This window comes from Colletotrichum tamarilloi (genome assembly GCF_030869305.1).
Source record: "Colletotrichum tamarilloi strain Tom-12 chromosome Unknown Scaffold_5.1, whole genome shotgun sequence".
Lineage (NCBI taxonomy): Eukaryota > Fungi > Ascomycota > Sordariomycetes > Glomerellales > Glomerellaceae > Colletotrichum > Colletotrichum tamarilloi.
Genome location: NW_026849388.1, coordinates 1,239,954 through 1,264,551, shown reverse-complemented (window position 1 = coordinate 1,264,551; position 24,598 = coordinate 1,239,954). Strand labels below are relative to the sequence as shown.

Genomic DNA, 24,598 nt, shown 5'->3' with positions numbered 1-24,598 from the left:
CGTGCTGGTCAACCTGGCATTTATGTCGTTACTCGTCCAGCGGACGTGTGCATGAGAGTGCCTGTGGAGAACTAGAGCTGCAGGGCGAGGGTGAGTTGAGGTGGCGTTGGTTTGTTGTTCCAGCTTCCTTTCGCTCAAACAAAAGTTGAGAGGGAACTTCGTGCGCAATGAAACAACATAGAGGCTGGTGATCAATTACATAAGACAACAAGCGTATGGACATAAAAGGCGACGTTCCCCTCACCGCTGCATGCATGAAGTCGAGATACGGGATCCGTAATTGAATCGTTATCTTCTGGACCCCCCCTGCACGATGAAGGACTGCCTTACCAACTACTGCGTAATGACAATGTTCCAATGAACATTGGATTGGGGGCTGCGCGACTCGCCTTTGTACGGAGTACCTAAGGTACCTAATCAATGGAACATCAAATAACCAGCCAACAAAGAGCACTAAGCCAGTCCCGGTGCTGGTCCGGACGGAGTTCGGCAACAATTGCGGATGACGTGCTCAGACGGGACTGGAGAAATAGTGACTCTGCTTAGTAAGCGACAAGCCCCTCTACTCATGAGGTCGTCGCTGAGTTCTGATCCCCAATCTGTGAGTGATCACATCACCTTGAAAGTCTTGAAAACATCATCTCCCCCCGCATACATTCATATTTTATGAGATAATAGCTGCATATCGTACATCATGTCCTATTGCATTGAAGTGGAAGCGGTTTCTTTTGTGCTCCTCTAGTTAGAACCCGAAACTATCAAGCAGCGAGCTTGAGTCCGGTTCCTGAAAAACCGTTGGAGTTGACTGTCTTCCCTGTCCGCTTGATATCATCTCGGAATGAAGCTTTGACACGGGCAGATCTGCAACTACGAGCGAGCTGCGTCGGCGCAGTAGCTTCAGCGAGTTGACCTCACCGCCCAATCCATTCGTAATAGGCGGGGCTGGTCTCAGAAACTCCCAGTTGCGTACTATTGTCATGTCAGATCCATTGAATCGTGCGCATACCGTCGCGGGAAAATTAATTACCTAAGTCCAGGCCGAGAAGGTCGCAACCCATGCGGTCGTAAAGCTTGGCACTATGGAGGACGAACTCCCATTCGACGCGCGGTGTAACCTTTGAGGCTCCGCGAAGGGTCTGGAGTGTTTTCTGCCGCAGCTGTGAGTACAGTACGACCAACGCCGGATCGTCCGTGAGGAACAATTTCGACTGCATGTTTGGAGAGCACGGCGTCTCGACCAGGGTGTAAACCGGTGACTATAACACCAAGGATACGTTAGGTACTGGCAAAAAAAAAAAAAAAAGGCGTATCATCTGAGAGCCAAGCAGCAGAACTTACAATCAGGGCCCGGACCGCCATATCCTTACGATTCAGCATCCAGAAGGCCCAGGATGCGAGCCAGCGGTTGCCCTCCTTGGCAGCCACAGCTAGTACTTCTTCTTCTAGGAGCCTTTTCAACACTAGACCTCGGTCTCCCTCGTAGACACGCGCGATAGCTACTGCGAGCTGAAGGTCCTTAAGTTGATTCAAACAGACATTGACAGCATCTTGCAGGTGGTCTGCAAGTAAGAAAAATGCTGCGGCATACTCTGTGTGCCCGTATGTCAGCCCTCGAAATTTCTCGTTACACTTCACGACTCACCAAAGCGTCGCTTGCTTAGCAGCGCGTAAGCATTTTTCAGCGCCGTTGTCCTCCATTTCGGGTCTTCAAAGTTGTTAGACAGCAACTTCTGCGTTGCCCCCTGCTCTCTATTCCAGTGAGCCATTCGCCACAGTCCCTGGAGGACTGTCTTTTTCTTGAGAGCCAGGTAATAGATGCTACAGTCGACTGGATTTTTCATCTCGCTCTTGGTGTATTCGTTCCTTGCAACAACCTCAAATTGAGCAAGCTACGTTTATCGTTAGCTGACCTGGACTGCTCGGCGGTGCAAAAAGGGCCTGCGTACCAAGGCGTTCCGATCGGTGAGCCACATAAACATGCCGCTCTCCCGCGCATCCGCCCAGCGTAGTGCACCGTGGCATTGTTTGGAGACGAAATCAGTGAGGATATCCTGGCTGGTCGAGTGGTAGGCCCAGTTGATCTCTCGCCAGGACATCTGAATCTCACTTGTCCGGCCCTTGCGAAGCCCATGTTGGCGGAAAAAGAGCATAAAACGCGCACCATTCTCGTCTAGGGATCTGCGCTGTTTCTCGACGATCCCCACGCATTCAACGATATCAGCCAGCTGTATTTGCTCATGACCCGATAGCTGTTGGAGGCCAACTTCGGTAAGACGACCATTGATGGCAAGTGCGGTGTCTTCGCTGAAAGGCTCTTCTGAGTCGTCTGTTTCGTCAGCAGATACTTGTAGGCTGAAGTGAGACCCTACTTGGGGCTCTGATGCTTGCGTCGGTGAGGCCTGGTGACCGAGTTAGCCTCTGCTCCACCTTTGGTTCAAGTGACGGTTAACGTAATAACCAAATGCCTTACCCCGGGTGAGTAAAAAACCGCTGGTTCGAGTCCCAGGTAGTCATCGATAGTCTCACCTGCAATGAGGAACTTGAGAGTCTTGTGCAGTGACATCAGAATCGTTCGGACTATAGTGCTCTTCCCTGCAAGGATACATTGGCTCAGGAACTGAGGGTGGAAAACCGGCAGAGGGCCATTAAACCTCTGAACAGCGTCAAAAAGGTCCCAGACGCCGTTCTTCCTGTGCGGTAGTTGCAGGCTGTTGATCAAGGAGCCGGAGAGGTCGTACTCCCTCCCGTGAACGAACATCTGATTACCTGACCCGATGACGAGATGTCCATCGCCTAGCCAGGTTGAATCTCCTATTGGGTGAGGAGTGAATTCGCGAATGCTGATCTCCCGGACTGCGGCCCAGGCCGGTCCCTTATTCAAGTAGTCAAACCGCATCTGGCTGAGCAGAACTACTTTCGCCTGGAAGCCAACGGCGAGGATAGATTGTGAATCAGGCGTCGAAGTCCAGTCGAGGTCTTGTATCGTATTGTGTCTTCCATAGTCCCGTGTAAACTCAAGTCGAGCACCACCGATGTCCCAAATAAACAGCTGAGATCTTGCGGAATCCACGATTGCAGCCTTCTTCAGAGTACTGCCACTGACGAGAGCCGGTTCAACAAGGCCCGTCTCTGCTGAGGAGGTTGAGAGCCATCCGACGCTTTTCCCCGTATTGCCGACTCTCGCTGTCCAAAAGTCTACCCGTCCTGCGTGAGTGTACGACACTGCAATGTCTCTGGCAAATACATCGAGAAAGCCAGATGTGGCGGGCGTAGATCCTGCTGGGTCGACAGGGAGCATATAGGCGATCCCCTCGGCGTCTTTCAGTTTGAATCTGCAAAACTCGCTGATCGAAGTCTCCTCTTGGCCATTGGCATATGCATTGGCACCTTGACTGGAGTATCGAGGTAAATTAACTTCCCAAACAAGCCCTTCCTCTTCGGATGTGACAGTTGCAATGTGAGCAACGGCATACTCCTCAACTCGATGTCGAGGCAGAATCAATAAGCACAAGGGCTTTCCTGAGATGTCGTACGACTGACTCGCGAGCAATATGGCTTTCTGATGCCGGCAGTCCCATAGCGATATTTTCCCGTGCTCTAGGAATATGACAAAACGGCCTTTGCGCAAAACACATATCCGATGAATATGAGCGTTTCCCTGGATGACACTCTGGCGCGACAAGCTGGTCTGACTGGTTTCGGAATGCGTCCAGACAATGCTTTCGCCTTCCTCGGTTCTAGAAACAACAGCGCGACCGCTGAAATTGCGAACCATTTTTTGGATAGGCGATGAATGGCCGGCCCAGATACAGCGCCGAGCAAGACGGCTCGACTTGTTCCTTCCGCTTAGAAACTCTGCTAAGTCGGCGTCGTATACTTGGATCTGGCCGTCAAAGTCATGAATAAGCACATGTAGTCGCCCAGTGGCTCGGTCGCAATAGCTTTGTATGCTGACGTACTGGTCAGACCTGAAATCAAGAGTGTGTGAGTTGAAGCCTGTCACTCTGATGGCATCGTGGGACTTTCTCGCCTTGGAGCCCACCTCCTCAAAAGCAAATACCATCATATTTCCAATAGCGTCAGAGGCAACACATAGCTCAGCGCTGTTATTGGCCAGAGAAATGAGGCGTTCGAGAGCAGCATCGCGCGGTATATCCTTCACGGAACACCGCTGAACGGCCAGCTCTGTAGCAGCAGACACCTCTCTTCCATCGATAACGAAAGTGACCAGCGGCGCTGTAGGGTATGCGGAACCAAGTCCAAGGTCTCGAAAGGACGAAGCCAAGTCGACGGACCCCCAAAGGTTCATGTGTCGAAGGGCATGCGTATCAGTGCCAGTCCATACTCGGACAACATTATCGGCGCATGTTGTAAAGAGAACGTTCTCTACAGTTTGATCGGTATGTAGCGGTTTTCGCCAACGTAGGCTCGTGACTAGGTCTGGGTGGCGTAGGTAGGTCAGGTCGAAGCGCACATCTTCAGCACCATATGTCAAGCGGCGCCAGACTTTGACGAGACAATCATGCGCGCCTACGCATGCTATGTATGCCGAATCGTATGATATCTCTGCTAGTTTCACAGAATTCGGAAGGTCTTTAGTCCATAACAGTTCCGGCTCGTCGGCGGTTGAGTACAAGTATAAGGCGGAATGGGCAACCAGGAGTTCCTCGTTGCCGCCCCAGCTTAGAGAGATCCCCTTGGTGGCATGTTGGTAGTCATGAATTGGGCACGATGATTGTAGACCCCACTGATACGCAGGAGTGTCGTCAGCGTTTGCTCGCAAGGCAGTACAGGCGACAGGTGCGGAAGGGGTGACGGAATGGGAGATGGAACCCGAGGGCGAAGACTACGTCGTTTGGGTAAGGAGGACGAACTCACCTTTAGCGCATTTTCGGACTGGCCAAAAGGTCTATAGACTCTAATGACGGATTCGGTGCAAGTCGCAATCTTGCCCGAGGATTCATCGAAGGCTGCGGCCTGCAGATGGCTTGGATCGTCGTCGTATATTGTCTGAATGATTGTGTCGGCATCGCCAAGGATCGTAAACGCGCTGCCGGTTATGTAGACCTGGGGGCGACCAGAAGTTAGCACTATGGTAGCGATAATGATAGAAGGTCATCAAAGCATGATCGAGTGGCTCACATTGAAGTGCCTCGAGTCCCAAAAGCCCGTCGCGAGAGCTTGAAGCCCAGACCTTGGCCTACCTGGGAGGACTGCTCTCATCCTACTAGCAAGAAAGCCACAGCAGCATTGCTTAGGCGGACGTGATGCCGGGTCTGCTTGGTCGATAGCTGTCGAGTATTGCGGGTTGGGCTTCAGTCAAAGTCTGAGACGTGGTAGGTCTTTCCAGAGGCTCCTCGTCTGGTTTGGGGTGATAATTGAGCTCTGTCATAGACCGAGTTCGGTCAATGCAAGTGTTGTGAGGAGCTTAAACTTGGACCATGTCATGGCAAGGTTCCCAAGCCACACGAGGGTAACGTATCCGTACTAATACCGTAGATATGCGCATTGCGCACTGCAGTGGATGGTCAACCCAGGGGTGTGGGGTCGGTCGGTACCTTATGTCCCCAACTTGGTGACAAAGACCCGGACATGATGGTTTGCCGCTCAGTACGGTACCTCAGCTCTCTCCATCTTTTTTTATACTACTACCACCGCTTGTTATTTTGGTTTGTTTTAAACATCCCTTTAGAAGATACGTTTGTAAGGGCGCGGTTATGCATTCATGGGCACGTGTTATAGAAGGAGGCCACTTTAGCATTGACCGGCATCTTGTTTTGTCATCCAGTTGGTCCCTTTGCATCTGTACCCGTACTCCTTGAGGTATTATCATGTAGGTAGGTAGCAAGGTGCCTTGAGGTGAGCCTGCGGCCTGCCTGACTGAATATCGCATCTTACCTTGGGCTGATGTTGCGCATTTGTCCCACAAAGGTACTAGGAAAACAACCACTGATTTCTAGCCCATGCCGAAAGTCTTCGTTTGTGATACAAAACTGCCTCGTCTGGGTATACTGGGTAAAGGTTTCCAAACACATGAATGATATCCACATGACCATAGCATTTCGCCTGTTCTCATCAAGGGTCTCCGCCCATGTCTCATCAATCACCTCTGCCAATATCCGCTGTATTCTCCCTGGCTGCTCGCCGTGTCCCGGCCACAGAGAGCCTTTGCGCCTGTGCGAAGGAAAGGCTGCTCATCTGGCCAGTCGCAGTTGTAGGCACGCTTCGGTTGTATCGTTCTCGGAGCTCTCGTTCAAATGGCGTTGGAAGGGGAGCAAAAGGTGTCATGGACGGAAGCCTCACAGAAGACGCCATACCCGTCCACCGGGTCGGCGTATTCGCCACAACTCCATCAGTATCTGGTCCAGACCCGGTTCCGTCGTGATCATCGTCGTCAGCCGTTGGCTCCACTTCTTGTATCCTGGAACCGCGAAAACTTGGTCCGCTGTGCCGTTCGTGAACTGCTCTCGAGAGTGGCAGTGAGGTGCGACTGGCCACGAAGCCAGCTCCTCTTCTTGAGCTGCCGAGACTAGCTCTCAGTGTTGCTGACTGGTAAGATGTGCTCAGATTCCTTTCTCCCTTCCAATGCAGCAGAAGTCGTCGTACAGCCTTCTTGCTGTTCCTTTCCTTAACATCTAGTGCCACGTATTCTCGGCTTTTCAATTGCAGCAAAGATGATTGCCACTGACTCCACCAACGTGACTTCAGGTTCACCGACCAAGCCTGTTTGACGCGGTCCTCTTTGACGGCGAGATCTTGGGACATTCCATTCCATTCGTCCACCCATGCAGCAGTCAAAAGCTTACTCGTCCCCCCGTCGCGACTGCTCTCTTCTCGCCACAATTTCAGCATATGAATGAGACGACCATGTTCCACTACAATGTGGTGCTGATCCGTTTTCCAGCCCAAGTTCACGTGAGCACGAGTAGCTGTCTTCCACAAATCAAGATAACCTTTGGTGAAGGTAGCTTTGACGTGCTGTCTGCATCGGGCATAGGACTTTCGAGTCCCTGACCTCCAAGCTGATCTAGATCGCCATGTCTTGAGTGCATGCGTGACACTAATGTAGAAACAACCGCGCTGCACCCACTTCTGGAGGTTTCTTTTTTCATCGACGTCGATATGCCACATTTCCAATGCTTTATGTGCCCCTCGATGCGACGCAAACCGACGCGTTCTCGTGCTCGTCTTGGCGACTACTGAAGCTTGTCGTTGCCAATTGCAAAGAACTTTGGTCTTCAGCAGACGATCTGATATGGCCATGAGGGATGTCACGCCTCGCCGCGGTCTAGGCAAGGCCATGCCGGACACAGAATCCACAGCAATCCCGCGGCTGAGGGCGTTGATCTGGCCGAATATCGGTGGGGCCATGCACGCGCTTTGCCACCTCGACAAGCAGCTGCGAACGAGCTTGATTTCCAGCTTGGACTTGAAGACCTCTACCCTTGAGTCAAGATGCCACTGGTGTAAAGGGCCCTGAATGATATGGTATCTGCGAAATGCAGCAACGTCTCTCAGATGAGACGCTGCTTGGTGGGACCATGTCCTCAAGACCCGAAACCTTCCATGTTCTTCGTACAGATTCTCCATGTGCGACCTAAGCCCCTGTAAACTTGAGCAAGCCGAATGCCATTGTTGCAGATGAATGGACACAGTGCGCGGCGGAAAACGAGGTTCCATTGGACTTAGGCAGGAGGTTGACCATTGTCTGAGGGCATTCTGGGCCATATTCCGTTGGGCATGGGCTAAGCTTGCATCTTCTGTGTCCAAGTCTTCACCGGCGCGCCTGAGCCATGAGGCCATAAGACGAGAAGTGAACACACGACGACCCCGGATCCTAGTTTCGGCCGTGACCAGCTCCCACGGGTCGAAGTGACGCATCCGCAAAATATGCCTCCTTGCTACGGCCATTCGTTCGAGCTTGTCAAGAGCGTGTTGTTTCCAGTGTGACAATCCTCTTAGGAGCAGTAAGTACCCCTTTACTTTGGTCGATTTCCACTCCAGTACCGCATATCTTGCTTCGTCATCAGGCCCTCCGTTGATTTCATCGTCAATCACTGGCTTTGCTTCATCACCCTCGATCCCGCCTGCAGGGGGTTCTTCGACAGGTTGCTTCCTTTTGGTTGCTTGATGAGTGGCAATCTCCTGGACCGTAGATTCATGTACAGGAGGCGCGTGTACTGAAGGCTTTTGAGTACTGAGCTCATGTTCACGAGAACCCCGTGTCTCAGTATCATGCACAACATGGTCTTCCATGACCTCAGAAGCTCGCGGTCCATTTCGAACTGGTTCTGGGGCAGTAGCACCGACGCCGGTGCCGGCGCTGATGCTGGTGGTATCAGGCGGAAGCAGCCAATTCACCGTTCTTATGGGCTTTGTCCGTATTGGTAGAGCGGCCGTCTCGTTCTCATTTGCGGGGTGGATATAAGGCGCCTCAATGGGCTGAACTGTGGTGTCGCTGGCGCCACGTTGCACACTGGTGCCAGATCCTGATTGCCGGCTTTGACGACTTTGTTCTGTGTTTCCAGCCGTCGAGGGGGTATAGCTTTGGGGTGCCGGTTTATTATGGTTGATAGACTTCAGATCCAAGTGATTCGATACCAAGCCAACGCGCGTCAGCCTTGGGGGAGATGCAGCATAGCCCAAGTGATGTGATGCTTGCGCCTGCGAAGATCGCAGAGTCGGGTATGGTTCTCGGGGTGCAAGCTCGACCTCTTTAGAGGACTCGTCTCCGGACGTGATAGAGTCTCGATCGGTGTTTGTAAGCGCAGGCTGCGGCGTAGCAGCCTCCACATATCCGGCTCCGGCTCCGTCTTCATCTTCGTTGTCGTCGTCGCCGTTGTTTGATAATGCCCTGGACCCTTCGCTTCCGAACTCAAGGCCGATGCCCATCCTTGACAAAACGGCGTCAAGTTTCTCCTGGAGTGACCCTTCGCCGCGTTCACCGCCAACGCGGAATACGAGGCGCGAGATATGGTTTTCTTCCTCCGGGTCGATGCCGAAGAGTGGGAGCACGGCATCATAAGCCTGGAATAAGGCGTTTGTTGCCAATCGCTCGCCCTCGGGAAGGAGTTCGAGATTCTCCTGGGCTGCCGTGACGACACGGTGTAGGATGGCGATTTCTGGGAGTAGTTATCAGACGGAGTGCGCTTTGCAGTCGAAAGCATGGTGGGTGTAGGTAATGATGCCGTGAAAGTGCACTTTGAGCTGTACTTACCATGATCGCTGTAATAGGAATCCGAGCTTTGGACAGACACAAAGCTAGATATGCCGTCACGGGGGGCCAGCACTGGGCGATGCGGCAGCGACGGCATGTGAACTGGCGCCAGGCTGGGAGCATAATAGAATGACCGTAGAAGAGTTTGCGGCGGTGTTGGTGGTAGTAGTATTGATGATGATGGTAGTCACGGTAGCCGAGGACGATTGCAACTTGCCTTGGTAATGCTAAGGAGCCAGATTTGAATTCGGTGATGGTGTATAGTCGGGGAAGGATGCTGAATACATTTGACCGCGACAAAATGTACTGCTGGCAGCTGATATGACAAGAGGCTTAAGGAGCTTCACGTTTTGCAGCGACGATTGCTCATGTAACGGGTGTTGAGTCGCGTCGCAAGAGTCGCAAATCGGAATGATGGCGATAAGCTGGTCGCGGCGCTGCCATGCCCACCGCGCACCGCGGGTTAGGCGCGTGGGAGGCTAACGAGGTCGCAATTGGCTAGCGAAGGGCTACGATAGATGATGTCCAAAAGCGAGGTTGACGGGAACAAGGCCGGATGCCACAATGGGCAGGTCAAGTATATTGTGATGAGTTAGCTGCTTCTCTCCAGTTGCAGCGGCCTTGTCCAGACAGACACACAGATATATTTGCAGGTATCAGCAGGTGGTCAATCCATAGCTGCTCCCAACCCCGTCTTTATTTTCTCTTCCTATTCTTTTCTTTCTTCTCGTCTGTTTATTTCGCGTCCTATGGCGGAGCACCAAGGTAGCCGCTGTGGGGACGTTGCTGTTGGCTGGGCTGCAATCCAGTTGATCCTGGTGTCGCGACGCATTGCTGATAGGCCAGTCTGCTCAAAATGGGTGCTACCAAAGCCTACATACTGTATAGATACCTAGAGCCTCTCTGGAGCTTGTGCCCTGTGTTGCAACGGGCTGTCCCCCGCCACACTAAGGTACCTTGAGGTAGGTACCTGACTGGCCTGCCTTGTGTACCTAGGGTAATTCAGGTGCCTTTTGCCTCGAGGTAGCTAAAAGGAAATCATATATATAACCGAGTCTTAGACTTGGCTACATATACTTCTAATTCAATACGGGCTCATCCAATTACACTAAGACAGTCGCATTGCTCCAAAGGAGGCAACTGAGGTAAGGCACTGCGATTCCTAGGCTTACTGTAGGTACCTAATACACCCGTTGCCTATGTACCTCTCACCTTACCCTAAAGGCAAGATCTCGGCGACGTCTTTGATGCGTTCCAAGATAAGGCAGATTTAGCCACCCGTACCCTCGTGTTGTGACGACGAAACTCCATCAATTGCGCGACAATCATATCTCGCACTCTGCTTCTACCCCCTTCTACCCGAGGTTCATCTCAAGCCGCTACCATGGTTCGCACACGGCCCATCCAGAAGTTTGCAGCCGCAGTCGGCCAATGTTCAACAGAGGTCAGTCCTCCTGTCGTGGCTCCTGGTCCAGCCATAGCTACCCACCTTTCGGTTCGAACACGTACTGACCAAGATGTAGACCTCCATGTACGGCAAGTGCATCGTTGCCGACTACAACTCTGTCCACAAGGACAAATGTTTGAAGGAGTTTCTCAGACTGAAGGATTGCTATCTTGTATTTCTCACCACCATGCCCCTTTCCACCTCTGTCTCTCCCGAGTTTACCATGTCGCTAACACTGGATCATTCAATCACAAAAGATTGCTGCCCGCAAAGCAAGATAATGATGGTAGAAGCACAATAGACCAGTCTCTGAAACTTCGAACGTTGTTGCGGTCAACTCAGTCTTTTCTTTGGGCCTCTTAAGCCTTCATCATTTTCAACTACTCATGTTCCAGTGATCTAAGCTACCGTAAGGTTGTACTCACTGCATATCTCACATCTAAAGCTCGAGCAGGCGGAGTAAGAATGTCGCATGCTGCACTTCTTGCTCCTCTTCCGCAATGATTCCCTTCTGCTTTTCGTTCGGTACCTCGCCTTCCACCGTAGTGACTTCGTGCTTATCCACCGGTCTGCGGAGCGCCTTCTCAATGACTCTGGTCTGCGAGACAAACACCTCTTCGAGGCCAATATTGTCAGGGTCGCTGATAACCTTGTATTCCATCTTGATGTCATCCGTCGGCTGCAGCTTGGCCTTCTTTCTGAGACGCTGTACGCGATTGATGATCTCTCTTGCGAGACCCTCGTGGGCCAGTTCCACGTGAAGCTCAGCGTCCAAAATGGTGAGCACGTCATTGTCCGAGTTCGTCTCCAGATTCTTCGAGGACTCGTCTTCCTTCAAACCTCGTCTCACAACGAGATCACCTTCCTCCAACTTAATTCCATCGACGAGAATCACCTTCTTCTCCGAGTACTCCTTAACAGCGTCGCTGCCGAGTGTTGGGAGCGCCTTCTTGACCCGGGCCATGTCCTTCTTGAGCTTCTTACCTAGCACGGGCCAGTCGGCAGTAACGCTATACTGGACGTTGTACTTGGCCTCGTCAGATGTGAGAACTAGATCTCTTACATTCATCTCCTCCTTGATGTAAGATGAGAGAGACTCGAGATCTTGGAGATATTGAGGATCGCGATGAATGACAACGAGCGTCTTCAACGGAGTCTTGAGGCCGACTGCTCTTCTCTCGCGAGACACTCTGACCAGATCAATGACCCTCTGCATTCTAGCGACTCTGCGCTCGACAACCTCGTCGAACAACTCCTGGCGCACCTCGGGGAACGGCAAAAAGTGGACACTGCGCGCGTCTTCTGCCTCAGCCTCCTTAGGAATGAAGGGGCGGAGCTTTTGGTAAATTGTGTCGGTGATGAAGGGAGTGAAAGGAGCAAGGCCGCGGCATAGCGTGAAGATGACCTCGAATAGGGTGTTGAGCGCATGTTGGGTGTCCTCGACTCCATTCTCACCCTTGAGACGTCTTCGGTTCAGCTTGATGTACCAGTTCGTCGTGTTTTCAATGAGCCCGAGCAGACGCGGCACAACAGTATAAAGTCGATAGGCTAGTAGAAAAAGCATGTTAGCGAGGTTCGTGGACAAAGGTGTAAGAATCTCAACGTACCACTCATCTCCTGGTTGACGAATTGCAGCAAGCTCTGGCAGCTAGCTAAGATCCACCGATCCATCACGTTCTCGTTGTTCGACAGGGCCTTTGGACTCCAAGTGTAATCGATGCCCTCGACCTTCTTGAGCAGCGTCACTTGGCCTTCGAAGAATTTGTAGCTGTTCCAGAGAGGTAGTAGGACCTTTTGAACAACCTCCTTGACACCAGACTCCTTGAATCTCAGTGGTTCAGCACGCACAACTGGCGAGTTGATGAGATAGAGACGGAGAGCATCGGAACCGTATTTGTCCATGACCAAATCAGGAACTGGGTAGTTCTTGAGACGCTTCGACATCTTCTTTCCGTCCTCGGCCAAGACTATGCCATTGACAACACAGTTCTGGAATGGAATCTTGCCGAAAAGATGCGTGCCCAGGACAAGTAGGGTATAGAACCACCCTCTGGTCTGATCCAAGCCTTCGGCAATGAAGTCACCAGGGAACGACTTCTCGAATTTTTCAACGTTCTCGAAGGGGTAGTGCTGACTGGCGTATGGCATACTGCCAGATTCGAACCAACAATCGAACACTTCCTCAATGCGTCTCAAAGTTCCCTTGCCCATTTTGCTAGGAATCGTGATATGGTCGATGCTGTCTCGGTGTAGGTCAGACAGGTCTCCAGTGTAGCCACTCAGCTCACGCAACTCCTGCACGCTGCCGATACACACTCGCTCTTCCAAATCATCGCTGACCCAAAGTGGAATGGGAGTACCCCAGTAACGGTTTCGTGAGACGTTCCAGTCACGGGCGTTCTCGATCCAGCTGGCAAACCGCCTCTCCTTGACAAAAGAAGGCACCCAGTGAGAGCCTTTGATGTTCTCCAGCATCTGAGGGATAATCTCGGGGATGCGGACGAACCACGAGGGTACTGCGCGGTAAATGAGAGGAGTGTCAGAACGGTAGCACATGGGGTATGAGTGCTTGAGCGTGGAGTCGACCACAATCTTTCCGGCACCCTTCAGGTGTTTGATGATATGCTTGTCGGCCTCCTTGACGTGCATGCCGGCGAAATCGGAGACGCGGCTGGTGAAGTGACCACTGTCGTCAATAGGGTCGGGAGGCGCCCTGTTCTCGGTGACAATGCCAGCTGCAACGGCGACGTTGTAATCGTCCTCACCGAAAGCAGGTGCCTGGTGAACAATGCCAGTACCACTGTCATCAGTAATGTAGGTAGCGTTCAGTACCCTGAAGGCAACGTCCTTGTATTCATCATAGAAGTAGTTGAAGGGGGGCTCGTACTTCCAGCCGAGCATGGCCTTGCCGCTGATCTTCTCAAGGATCTTGAATTTGGCCTTCTTCACGTCCTTGTACAGTTTACCAAGAAGTTTCTCGAGCAGAATGTATTTCTTGCCTGACTTCTCGTCAAGAATCTTGATGTATTCGAGATCAGGGTGCGTAGCCAGTCCGAGATGCGAAGGCAAGGTCCACGGCGTCGTCGTCCACGCCAGCAGGTGAGTCTCGGGGTCTTCGATCAGGGGAAATGAGATGACGATGGCAGGGTCGCTGACATCCTGATAGTTTTGATTGGCCTCAAAGTTGCTCAATGCTGTGGTCAGGGCTGTTGAGTAAGGCATGACGCGATGGCCCTGATAGACAGCGCCTTTGTCGAATAGCTGCTTGAAAACCCACCATTCAGACTCCATGAAGGTAGGGTCCATGGTCTTCGGAGAACGGGCGTTAGTCAATCTCAGTGGTCTAGGATACATGGTACGCGATCTTACCTTGTAGTCGTTGTCGAAGTCGATCCAACGGCCGAGTCTCTCAACGGTATGGCGCCACTCCCCGCTGTAGCGCATGACAATAGATCGACATTCGGCATTGTAGTTCTTCAATCCCAACTGCATGACAGCAGCCTTGCCAGAAATGCCCAACTTCTTGTCAATCTCGTGCTCGATAGGTAGTCCATGGGTGTCCCACCCGAAGCGTCTTTCAACGTGAAAGCCCTTCATGGACCAATATCTCGGGATAATGTCCTTGATGGTGGAGGCCAGCAAGTGGCCATAGTGAGGAAGACCAGTGGCGAAAGGAGGCCCGTCATAAAAGGTGTAAAGGGGTTTGCCCTTTGTTAACTCGAGCTGCATGCGCGATGATTGTCAGTACGGGAGCAAACAAACACGAAATGGCCTCGACGTAAACAGAGAGTGCGACTGTTGTCTCTGGAGCGAAAAGAGATCGGACTTACCTGACGCTCAAATGCCTTGATCTCACGCCATCTCTGGAGGACAGCCTCCTCCTCCTTGGGGAAGTCAATAGACATGATGTTGCTCGAAAGGCGACAAAGTTGAAGTCAAGAACCGCGTGAGGGAACGTAGCCTGGTTGCGGTTTGCGGCTCTGCCGAACCGAATATTGTCACACCAAAAACAGTAGTGAATTTGGTAGGCAAGGTTTCGTTGAGGAAGGTAGGCGGGAGCTGCGTAGCTTCTGGAGATCAACGAAGCCAAGCCCTCTAAAAACGAAGAGCTCTTAGAAAGACCACGGAGAAGCGTCAATGGGTCATGTGAGTCAAAACCCAAGATACTGAGGATATGGATCTGAGAGGACGTGGGTGACTTGGGGGTATTTGGAGGGGTTCAGTGCGTGAGGTGAGTCAGTGGGGTAATTTTTTCTCGATTGACTTATCGAGCGCGGGGCAATCGACCAAGTCATCTCAGACGACCGGCACTCAGTTTACCTTCCTTAGTCATCTCAGCATGGACACTTAGGTGAGGGGTTGGTGGGTGAGTACTGGCGACATCCGTAGGAACCCCAGTGCCCGGGTATTCTTGGTGCTCCTACAGGGAATAAGGTAGGTACTCCGTATACGGAGTCAGGGGCACTTCGGGAGGAGATACAGTGAAGGAACCCAAAGTACCAGGTGGAGAGCAAAAACGCTCCCAGGTACCTAGGTGTCTAAGGTACACACACACGCACACAACTTAAACGACTACGTAGGCACGGAACTTGAGGTGGTAGGTCCCAGGTCCGTTGTTCTCGCACCACTCCGAACCAGCACTTTACTGTGGCGGCCCGTTCGTTGGGTTCTTCCCCCAGGGCAACTCAGTCCCGAGGTCACCGCCTAGACCTCACCTCACAGACATTACGAAGGTACCTCCCCAGGCCTTCCAAACAGGCATGCTACAAGGCCAGCCCCAAGGTGCCCTGGGTACCTGATCCAAGGATTGTCACCCAAGCCTAGGAGGCGAGGCAACGTGCGGTCTCAGTAGAAGGTGCAGGCCAATTTGACGTCCCCAAGCAACCACTTTCATCACAAGAGCAACGCTTCCAATCCTCAGTGTTTCTCGGCGGGATCGTCGTCCGCCGTGTATTAACGTAAACAACACCCCGACCCGGACTCGGCCCAACACTACGCCCATCGGCCTGTCTCCTCTCTTTCGACCAATCTGAGACTTTCCTCTTTCCTCCTCTCTGCCTCCTCTCTGCCTCCCCTCATTCGAATCGTGCCTTTCCATCTTGTCCCCGATAGACCATCGCCGCAAAACACCTTCGTCGACGGAGCCCGCCTAGGCTGTCCCACATCGAACGGCTCGAATCTCAGCCCACCACCCCTTCGATATCAGCTACCGATTGTTGCCAACGAGCCCGGTTCAGGAGCTGCCTGTCGTAGCGATTAGCTACTACCTGCCCATTCCTTATACTCAAGATCGGGAACCATAGCTATTTGTGGCCTCACCAGCGAGCCGTCCGGCGGTCCCCAGGAAATCGTTTCTTGGCCTAGCCCACCACCTTCGCCATGTCGTTCCTCTTCGGCCGGGCTCGGACAAGGCCTGCCGTTGACCTACCCAAACAAGCCAGAGACCACGTAACGAAACTCGAAGGGCCAAATGGCGCCGCCAAGGTTGGTTACACCCTCCAGCTCTAGCTAGCACTTGCTCGATCTCTAACGTCCATTTCCAATCCAGGCCGAAGAGCTCGCGAAAGTCCTGAACCAGATGAAGTTTATCTTACAGGGAACCCATGGTACGCCTGCCTCATACAGCCCTTGTCGAAGTCAGCCGTTAACTTCAAGTCAGAGTCCGATAGCAGCCCAGAACAGATATACCAGCTGGTCACCGGCTTGATTGAGGAAGACTTGTTGTACTTACTGGCGGTGAACCTTTGGCGTCTGCCCTTCGAATCGAGGAAAGACACCCAGGTCATCTTCTCCTACGTTTTCCGATTCCGCCCGCCTACGGCATCCCCGAAAAGCGATCCTCTAGCTCTGTCATATGTCGTCAACAACCGTCCACAAGTCCTCCTCGAACTGTGCCGCGGCTACGAACATAAAGAGAGTGCAACACCTGCCGGCTCTGTACTTCGAGAAGTTCTCAAGTCGGAGGCTGCTGCCGCCATCATTCTCTACGACGACAACGAGGAGTCTGGGTCCAGCAATAAGGGCATCAACTTGATTGACAGGGACCGTCGACAGAGCGGCGAGGGCGTCTTTTGGAGATTTTTTGACTGGGTCGACAAGAGCTCATTCGAAGTAGCCGCGGATGCCTTTACCACATTCAGGGTAAACCCCCTTACTTGGAGGGACTAAAGGGGCTCCAGACTACGTCGCTAACACTCGCGTCTTGCAGGAACTTCTGACAAAACATAAGGAGCTGGTGCCGAGATACCTCTCTGTCAACTTTGACCTATTCTTCGACAAGTACAACAACATCCTTGTGCAGTCAAACAGCTATGTTACCAAGCGGCAGTCCATCAAGCTTTTGGGTGAAATCTTGTTGGACCGTTCAAATTACAGCGTCATGACAGCGTACGTGGACCGTGGAGAGCATCTCAAGATATGCATGAACCTCTTGAGAGACGATCGCAAGATGGTGCAGTATGAGGGCTTTCATGTCTTCAAGGTTTTTGTGGCCAACCCCCACAAATCCATCGCGGTCCAGAAGATCTTACTCATGAACCGGGAGAAACTGCTTACATTCCTGTCTCACTTCTTGGAGGATAGAACCGATGACGAGCAATTCATCGACGAAAGAGAGTTTTTGATCAAACAAATCAGGAATATGCCACCGAACCCAGTGCCGCCTCAGAGGCATGGCATGCCGGGTGGCGGTTAGGTCGACTACAGGCAAACGGGTTTTGTTGCCTTATGGCCTAGTTGTAATGCAATAGGTATGACTTACATAGCTGTGTCTTACCCATGGAAGGGCTCTACAATGCATTTGTCGGTGAATCGTTACTAGCAGTGGGAAGTAAGGGTTGGGAGATGCAATGATGGGATTCGCATTTGCGCGGCGTTTTGAGCTCGGGTTTCCAGAGACAAGGAAGACGACAGACATGAAGTCCTTTATGAGTGCATTGCTCTTCATCAATCGACAGACGATAGCGACAAGCGGTTCTTCTTTCTGCTTTGTTCACAAACAAGGTGTCCCATTAGCTAGCAGTACTACTGTTTGGCCATCCATGCCTGTGCCTCATCCTTGTAATCATCACGCCATCTACTCAGGGGTGGCCGGCCTTCGACAATATCCCCAATACTCCACATCATCCTCTTGCGATCCATTTCTTCGGTTACCTCATTATCTGGGCAGAGAATGTAGAATAATCCTTCGGTCATCTTCTCCTCCAGATACTCGGCCACTTCCTCCGCTGTCCAAGCAGCGGCAGGCTTCTCCCTGCCAGGGGCAGCACCAGCAAGGCCTGTGAACGTCCAGCCCGGCACTAGGAGATGCACAGATGTGGCGGTGTCTTTCAAGTCGAACGACAGGTGCTCAGCCAAAGACTTGACAGCCGCCTTGCTGGCATTGTACGCTGGGTTTCCTGGTGGATTCGTAATACCCTGCTTAGAGCCCGTGATGACGATGGCCGACTTGGAAGACTGCCCACTTCCAACGAAGGGTAGCAGACTGCTGATTCCGTTGATGACGCCGTATAAGTTGGTGTCCAAGATTTTACGGAAGCTGTCTGTATCCTGCCATGACGACTTGCCACCGATGCCGGCATTGAGAACCAATAGATCAATACGTCCTGGAGTAGCAGTTGGTACGTGAAACGGAGGGCCTCATGAGGCGTTGCAACCATGGAGACGCGAGAATGGAGGAAAGGAGGAATGTACCTTCAATGAAAGTATTCACTTCCGTCTTGAGCGTCTCCCAATCCTGAAGGAGGCTCACGTCCAGCTCGAATGTGGCAGAGGACTCTCCAAGGGCTTCTTTTGCCGCCTGAAGAAGCTTCGTATCGCGATCAACTACGAGGACCTTCATTCCATGGCCAACGCACTTCTTGGCGATTGCCAATCCAATGCCAGATGCACCGCCAGTGATGACAGCCGTGTTGCCAGGGACGAAGAAGGATGCCATTGCTTAATCGATGTCAGTGCGTGGAATGTAGACAAACAAAATTATCCTCTCAAAACTGGAGTGCAAGCTCAGGCATCTCGTAAGTCTTTGTGATTTATATAGGCAAATGTGCTTCTTGCAGCCCGTTGGCCATCAGACGGTGCCACGGGGCCGGCAGGCGTCGTTTGCGGGGAAATCACCGCCTCGGATTTTAGTACTATCGCCGCTGGGCTCCTCCATTGATGTCACACACGCGGACGATGTTCGAGGTTCGGTAGACCTGGTCAATGTTGGTTCGTCAACGCCCACTAGGCCAATAATCCATTACACTTTGAAAACAATACAGTATGATATCGCGCATCATCACAAGCCAGCCTCAACCCTTGACGCCCCTCTTTTTCAGCCCGAGTTCGTGATGGGGGGGAATCCCTCGCGCAAATAAGAATAATTCAACACGCGCAACTCATTACTTTGCTCGCATCACCTAGACGCCTGCGGGGCTTGCTTGGCAAGCATGACACTGACGCTTTCGCGCGCGTTGGATGTCGTCCAAACGCTGTCCCTGCCACCTCGTCGCCAGTCGTCGCCCGTGGCATCTTCGCCTCCTCCTCTGGTTGCTTCTCCCATGATGATCTCAAGATCCCGTTTCTGCGAACTCATCCAATTTCTCACAAAGTTGGCGGGGTCTTGGCTCATTGACGTGAAGAACGAGTGCTTCGCCTTAGAGCTCGCGACGGCCGAGATAAGCGTTGCTAGCTGTTCATCCATAGCAACAACCTCCTTGAGGGCGCTCGCATACGCAGGAGTGGTAACAAAAGGTACCAGCTTGGCTCGCAAGGGGTCATCTACCGCCACACGCACATCGTAGATGGTGGGCTGTGCGTCGCTGTGAAAATCCTCGTCAACTCGTACGGTGTATGGTAAGCTGACTGGTGGCAGAGGTTGGAGGTGGGGTTGGATGTAATCATTCAGGTTAGGAATGATACCAGTATCGCTGCCGTTGACAATCTAGACAACTAGTTAGACGCCAAACATCGTTCCTTGGTTAGGTCACAGCAAACCTTCTTAAGAAGCTCATCGCAACGGAAGTTGCGCTTCTCCTCGTCTTCTTGGAGACCCATCATTTTGATGTACTCCCAAATTGCGAGGACGACCTCTTGGCGGGAAGCCTCAGCCATGTCCACAACATCGGCCAGCTCAGGGCTGAGAAGATATCGCTCGGGATCTTCCTGGCGATGGAGGTTGATAGTGATGTTCATGTTCTCGTCCCCGCTCCGCTTGAAGGTGAACTCGTCGAAGTCTGCACTTGCCGCTGCGCCTTGCGAAGCAGGTTTCTTCCACTCCACGGTCTGATCGGATGCGGCCCTCGAGCGGGTACGATCGAAATCGACGTTCAGCGCTTTGAAAAAATGGGAAAGTCGATGTTTCTGGCTCACAGGCGCAGAACTTTGTCTCCTTGACCCAGTCGCGCCTTCTACTTCTGCAGACTCCATCTTCTGGTCAGTTTCTCCCGACGTGTCGTCCGATCCGTCCTCGAGTAGTCGTCCCTCGATCTTGACCCTGTAAGAAGGCTCGGCGCTGGGGGTGAAGTCGAAGCTATCAACGCTGAGACCACTTCCTTGCCATGCCTGGTCCTCGACAGTATTGCTGATCCAGATACGAAGGGTTTTGTAGTGCTATAATGCAAGACTTAGCTCTGCTGTCGCGTGATGCCGAGAGGGATGAGGATGGCTCCTAATGAAGTCGCATCGCGTAGATTTACTAACCTTTGCGTTTCGTCCAACTGTCTCGACAATGTCGAGTCGCTTGCGCGTCATGGCTGCGTCCAGACGTCGCTCAAAGTCGCGCAAATCCTTGTATCTCTGGGCGACCTCGGTATCCGTGATGCATTCGTCGACACCATCAGGCAATGTCTTATCGGTCGGCTTTCTGCTGCGACGCTTGGCAAGCTCGCTCGTGAGGGCCTGGCCCGGAGGATGGTGCTGCGCCATGGCGGCCTGGTTCATGGCTGCTTGAGCATGATGGCTCGGAGGCATGATAGGACCTTTGGGCGGCATAGTTAGCACAATCGTCGTCGTGTCTAGCACTTTGGGACTTGTCGCGCAACAGTAGAGCAAGGGAAAAAGGTATCCGAGGTCCCAAAAGGCTAAGGTAAAGAAGGAACGGGCATACCGATGCCGCCTCTCCGTTGATTTGGGGCATGTGGAGCCCGCTGGGGAACCTGCGGCGCGCCAGCATGGGCGGCGTATTGGCGGTACTGGGGCTGCATTTTCGATGATGACTTTTGGAAAAATGCGCGCAAAGCAAATGACGACAACCAGATTTTTTTCCCACTGAGGATCGAAAATCATAGATAACGCTGCCAAAGATGCCAAATGTGAGAGGTCGCGTCGTTTCTCAAACGCGCGCGTGCATGAGTGAACGACGGGCGGCGAAGGCGCAGGGTCAGGCGCAAGGTAGCACCTATACCGGCCACAATTGGCCGGTTGATGCAGCAGCCCCTGTCCAGGCTCCACATTAACTGAGAGTACCTTAGGTAGGTAGATATCCGAGCCACTCCAGCAGACGGGAGTCACACCTGGTACTAACATGGTATACCTCCACCGCCCGTCCATAATGCTCGAGTGAGTGCCAAAGACTACCACAATAGAGATAATGTAACCATTTCGCGAGAACGGTTACCTCCCGTCACCTTTCATCTACAAGCTATAGACATTTACACCAACACTGCTATGCTCTCCTCTGATGTTGGTGGCTTCACATCAGGTAGGTAGGCAAGTACCTGATTACATCTACCAACGTCATCCGTACATACGGTTTCTGAGTCCACCTGCGTGCGGCGGCGGTATTCGCTCCATTTCCAGAAGGTCATTGGATATTGATGGGAGCACACGCATGATCACGGTTTTCAAATCTCGTGGGTTTATTTTCTCCGAGGACCTATTAGACCCCTAAAACCCCCTGAGCGAAGCAGCGAAGACCACAATCCCCACCTCGTGAATGCTTCCATTGAGTGGAAAGCTGCAGGACTTCCCTGTAAAAGAGGTCAAGTTGTCGAAGAGTGCATAGCCGATAATACGCCACGCTCCCGAATGCTTCCTCCCGAACCATATTTCGTTGCATTACAAACTTCTAATAAGTTTCTCTCGCTGGCTCTCTGCCTGAAAGCCGCTGTTCTCGCCTCAACCCTCAACCCTCCCTAAGATCCGTGAAGATCTTATGGCCCCGCACGTCGTAAGCCTCAAACTAATTAGAACTGTTGGCCAAGACCATTCTTGGACTGTCTTTTGCTGAAACGGTTTCGCTTGGTAGTAGAAGCTGAATCATCCAGACTGGCCTGGCTTTTGCTGAGATGGTTCCGGCCGGATCGGTCGCTGACACTGAAGCTATCAGGGTAAACGCCTCGTCCACCAAGAGTACTGGCCGGGCTCGACACTGTGGATGACATATCGAAGCCGTTGTCGCCGGCATAAGAGCCGGAGAGATTTTGAGACAAGGCCAATTCCTTGGCTCTCTCTAGGGACTCTATCCAGTCGCTGGCCGTGGTGCCATTTTCTGAAGAGCTGGAGCTTCCCTTGGGCTCCTCAAATGTGTAGTGGACGCCGCCCTGTCGGATTTTAGATGAGCGGCGAGACTTTTTGTCCAGGATACTTACCGCATCGACACACCATACAGTCTGCCCCTTTACGTCAAGCTGCGTCCTCCAGGTGCACTCGGGTGCAAGCAGTGAAATCTCTTGCTTGGCGCGCTTTTCTTCTCCGCCAGCCGGTGCCAGCAGTATGCGGCCGCTTGAAGTTATCATCACCAGCCTCTGTCTCTTCTTGGTCGTACTTCCGCCAAAGAACCTCGATAGCTTCTTGTGTCCCTCGGCGTGCTCGCCGCCTTTACCATGGCCGCTCGGCAGGGGGCTCGAGACGACCATCAAGTCGCCCAGTTTGAGAATCCTCTCATTATTCTTCGTCAAGACTGGAGACCACTCAATATCCAGCTGGGTTGGAGGAGGAAGCTCCGTGATGATCCTGGCTGGTCGAGCGCTGCCATTCAGGGCCGAACTTTGCGGCTGGGAGCTCCTTGGCGGTGCAGCAGAGTTCGGACTGTTGCCCACACCGTTAAGTTGAATGACAGTCGGATCTTGTGGTGTAGGATTATAAGGTCGAAGCCGTGGGGCTTTGGTTCTCCATAAGCCTTTGCCAAATGCTTGTCCGTCAAAGAACTCGTGATTTTTGATGTGCTCGACAGTGAGACGACGGGCTGGGTCAAGGACCAAGCATCGCTCTACTAGATCACGGGCTGCTGGTGGAAAGGCGGTAGGGAAGTCGTACTCCAAGTTGACAATCTTCTGAAACGTGAGATATTCCGTTGCGGCTTTAAAGGGTGGACGACCTGCTAATAGCTGGTATACTATGCATCCGAAAGCCCACAGATCGCTCGCCTTGCAGGCGTTCTTGCTGGTCAGGAGTTCGGGACTGACATACTCGGCGGTACCCACGAATGAAGCTGCCCGGTTGTCTTCGTCTGCCTCGCTGCGGCCATTCTCGGGCAGTCCCCGCGCGCTTTCAGCAACATTCTGCGCCTCTCTCGGGTCTTTGAGTAGCTTGGCTGTGCCGAAATCTGTAATCTTCACATGCATGTGGTCGTCCAAGAGGACATTCTCGGGTTTGAGATCGCGGTGGATGACTCCTCTCGAATGCATGTAGTCGATGGCGTCTAGTATTTGGGCGCTGTAGAACCTCGTACACTCCAGATCAAAGGAGCCCGTCTTTTTCAGTACTCCAAGCAGTTCGCCGCCGTTGCAAAGGTCAAGAACGTAGTATAGAGACATTTCGTCCTGGAACGTGTAGTAAAGGCGTACGATTCCAGGATGCTCGGTGAGGCGGTTCAGGGTATTCTTCTCAATGTTAACGTACTTGATCTTCTTCTCCTTGATGATATGCTTCTTCTCGAGGACTTTGATGGCGTACTCCTTGAGAGTCTGTCGATCAGTAGCTAAATAGACCGTACTGTACGAGCCCTCTCCAAGCACGCGTCCAAAGGCGAAGTCTCTAACCCCCTTCTTGACATGCCGGATGACTGTCTTGCCGTTCGAGTCTGTTTCTCTGCGCACGCCTACGGCGGCACCGCGGTCCTTCCACTCTTCACTACTGGTCGGTAGTGGCGCCTCTGGGCCATAGGGATCTTGGGGGCCTCCTGGCGCTGCTGTTGCCGAAACATATCCACCGCCCATGCCTTTCGAGCTCCTCCGAGGGGGCAGGGATCCGGAGCCAGGAGGCAGTTGGGATTGGCGTGTTGGATTGGCCGGCGCCCTGTAACTCGGCTCCCTTGTTGGCGTTGAGCTGCCTGGATAGCCCTGAATGTGGTTCGAATCTTGCCTGGCGAGCAAGCCGTAGGCAGAATGGCGCGCCCGGTCGCTTTGACCTTGTGGTTGATGAAGCGGATGTCCCTCTTCAGTTGCCACGGGTTGGTGGCTATATAGTGCAGAGACAGGCCGCGCTGTTGGCGACACGGAAGATCGATTCCCTGGAGCTCTGTCAAGTTCGGAGTATGGGGAGACGGGCTGTCTGTAGACATCTGCCCGCATTGCGGCACTAGGGCTCGTTCGGCGGGGTTCGACATGGCTCGGTGAGCCATCGTATGCGGGTGATGGCGCCTCGGAGGATTGTGTGTGGGATATGGGAGACAACAAGTTGTCTGAGGTGGGAGTAGATCCAAACGGACTCGGGGATGGTTGTGTGGTCGGGTCGTCGAGGGGCGCTAGACGGGTATGAGCATCAAGTTGATACTGTTGCTGGCGTTGAATATCATGGTCTGGTTGCCGGTCGGTCGATGATGGGGTATCGGCATCTTGGGAGTCGCCTGGAGAGGCATCGGCGTCGTCTGGATTGGCTATTCGTAGTCCCCCGAGGGCCCTCGATAGACTGAGGTCCCCATTCATGATTCGTGTTCAAGTCGGAGGCGGGCTGGTAGGAGGGGAGGGGAGGGGGGAAAGAAGAGGGGGAAGTAAGATGGGAATAAAGGGCGG

At 52.8% G+C, this 24,598-nt stretch overlaps 8 protein-coding genes across 8 annotated transcripts; 2 read left to right on the top strand and 6 right to left on the bottom strand.

Annotated features, from left to right (window-relative positions):
• Positions 1–742: 742 nt before the first annotated feature.
• Positions 743–5,223, bottom strand: CTAM01_02531 (WD repeat domain-containing protein; the record flags this gene model as incomplete). The annotated part of the gene is made up of 8 exons (XM_060518569.1): positions 743–969; positions 1,028–1,256; positions 1,339–1,589; positions 1,643–1,889; positions 1,947–2,399; positions 2,471–4,747; positions 4,879–5,067; positions 5,143–5,223. The coding sequence occupies 8 exons, from the start codon at positions 5,221–5,223 to the stop codon at positions 743–745; spliced, it is 3,954 nt and encodes a 1,317-aa protein (XP_060387202.1).
• Positions 5,224–6,099: 876 nt separating this feature from the next.
• On the bottom strand, positions 6,100–9,314 carry CTAM01_02530 (uncharacterized protein; the record flags this gene model as incomplete). Its single annotated transcript, XM_060518568.1, has 3 exons — positions 6,100–8,259; positions 8,311–9,122; positions 9,218–9,314. 3 exons carry the CDS (start codon positions 9,312–9,314, stop codon positions 6,100–6,102), a joined length of 3,069 nt encoding a protein of 1,022 aa, XP_060387201.1.
• A 1,287-nt stretch (positions 9,315–10,601) lies between these two features.
• CTAM01_02529 (uncharacterized protein) lies at positions 10,602–10,945 on the top strand (the record flags this gene model as incomplete). Its single annotated transcript, XM_060518567.1, has 3 exons — positions 10,602–10,661; positions 10,741–10,836; positions 10,922–10,945. 3 exons carry the CDS (start codon positions 10,602–10,604, stop codon positions 10,943–10,945), a joined length of 180 nt encoding a protein of 59 aa, XP_060387200.1.
• Positions 10,946–11,103: 158 nt separating this feature from the next.
• Positions 11,104–14,569, bottom strand: CTAM01_02528 (isoleucyl-tRNA synthetase; the record flags this gene model as incomplete). Its single annotated transcript, XM_060518566.1, has 4 exons — positions 11,104–12,212; positions 12,272–13,973; positions 14,034–14,387; positions 14,495–14,569. 4 exons carry the CDS (start codon positions 14,567–14,569, stop codon positions 11,104–11,106), a joined length of 3,240 nt encoding a protein of 1,079 aa, XP_060387199.1.
• Positions 14,570–16,043: 1,474 nt separating this feature from the next.
• On the top strand, positions 16,044–17,358 carry CTAM01_02527 (uncharacterized protein; the record flags this gene model as incomplete). Its single annotated transcript, XM_060518565.1, has 4 exons — positions 16,044–16,148; positions 16,213–16,270; positions 16,324–16,805; positions 16,873–17,358. 4 exons carry the CDS (start codon positions 16,044–16,046, stop codon positions 17,356–17,358), a joined length of 1,131 nt encoding a protein of 376 aa, XP_060387198.1.
• Positions 17,359–17,687: 329 nt separating this feature from the next.
• CTAM01_02526 (short-chain dehydrogenase/reductase) lies at positions 17,688–18,600 on the bottom strand (the record flags this gene model as incomplete). Its single annotated transcript, XM_060518564.1, has 2 exons — positions 17,688–18,268; positions 18,357–18,600. The coding sequence occupies 2 exons, from the start codon at positions 18,598–18,600 to the stop codon at positions 17,688–17,690; spliced, it is 825 nt and encodes a 274-aa protein (XP_060387197.1).
• Positions 18,601–19,059: 459 nt separating this feature from the next.
• CTAM01_02525 (SWIB/MDM2 domain-containing protein) lies at positions 19,060–20,848 on the bottom strand (the record flags this gene model as incomplete). Its single annotated transcript, XM_060518563.1, has 4 exons — positions 19,060–19,587; positions 19,641–20,255; positions 20,346–20,623; positions 20,752–20,848. 4 exons carry the CDS (start codon positions 20,846–20,848, stop codon positions 19,060–19,062), a joined length of 1,518 nt encoding a protein of 505 aa, XP_060387196.1.
• A 981-nt stretch (positions 20,849–21,829) lies between these two features.
• Positions 21,830–24,511, bottom strand: CTAM01_02524 (uncharacterized protein; the record flags this gene model as incomplete). The annotated part of the gene is made up of 1 exon (XM_060518562.1): positions 21,830–24,511. The coding sequence occupies one exon, from the start codon at positions 24,509–24,511 to the stop codon at positions 21,830–21,832; it is 2,682 nt and encodes an 893-aa protein (XP_060387195.1).
• Between the last annotated feature and the right edge of the window lie 87 nt (positions 24,512–24,598).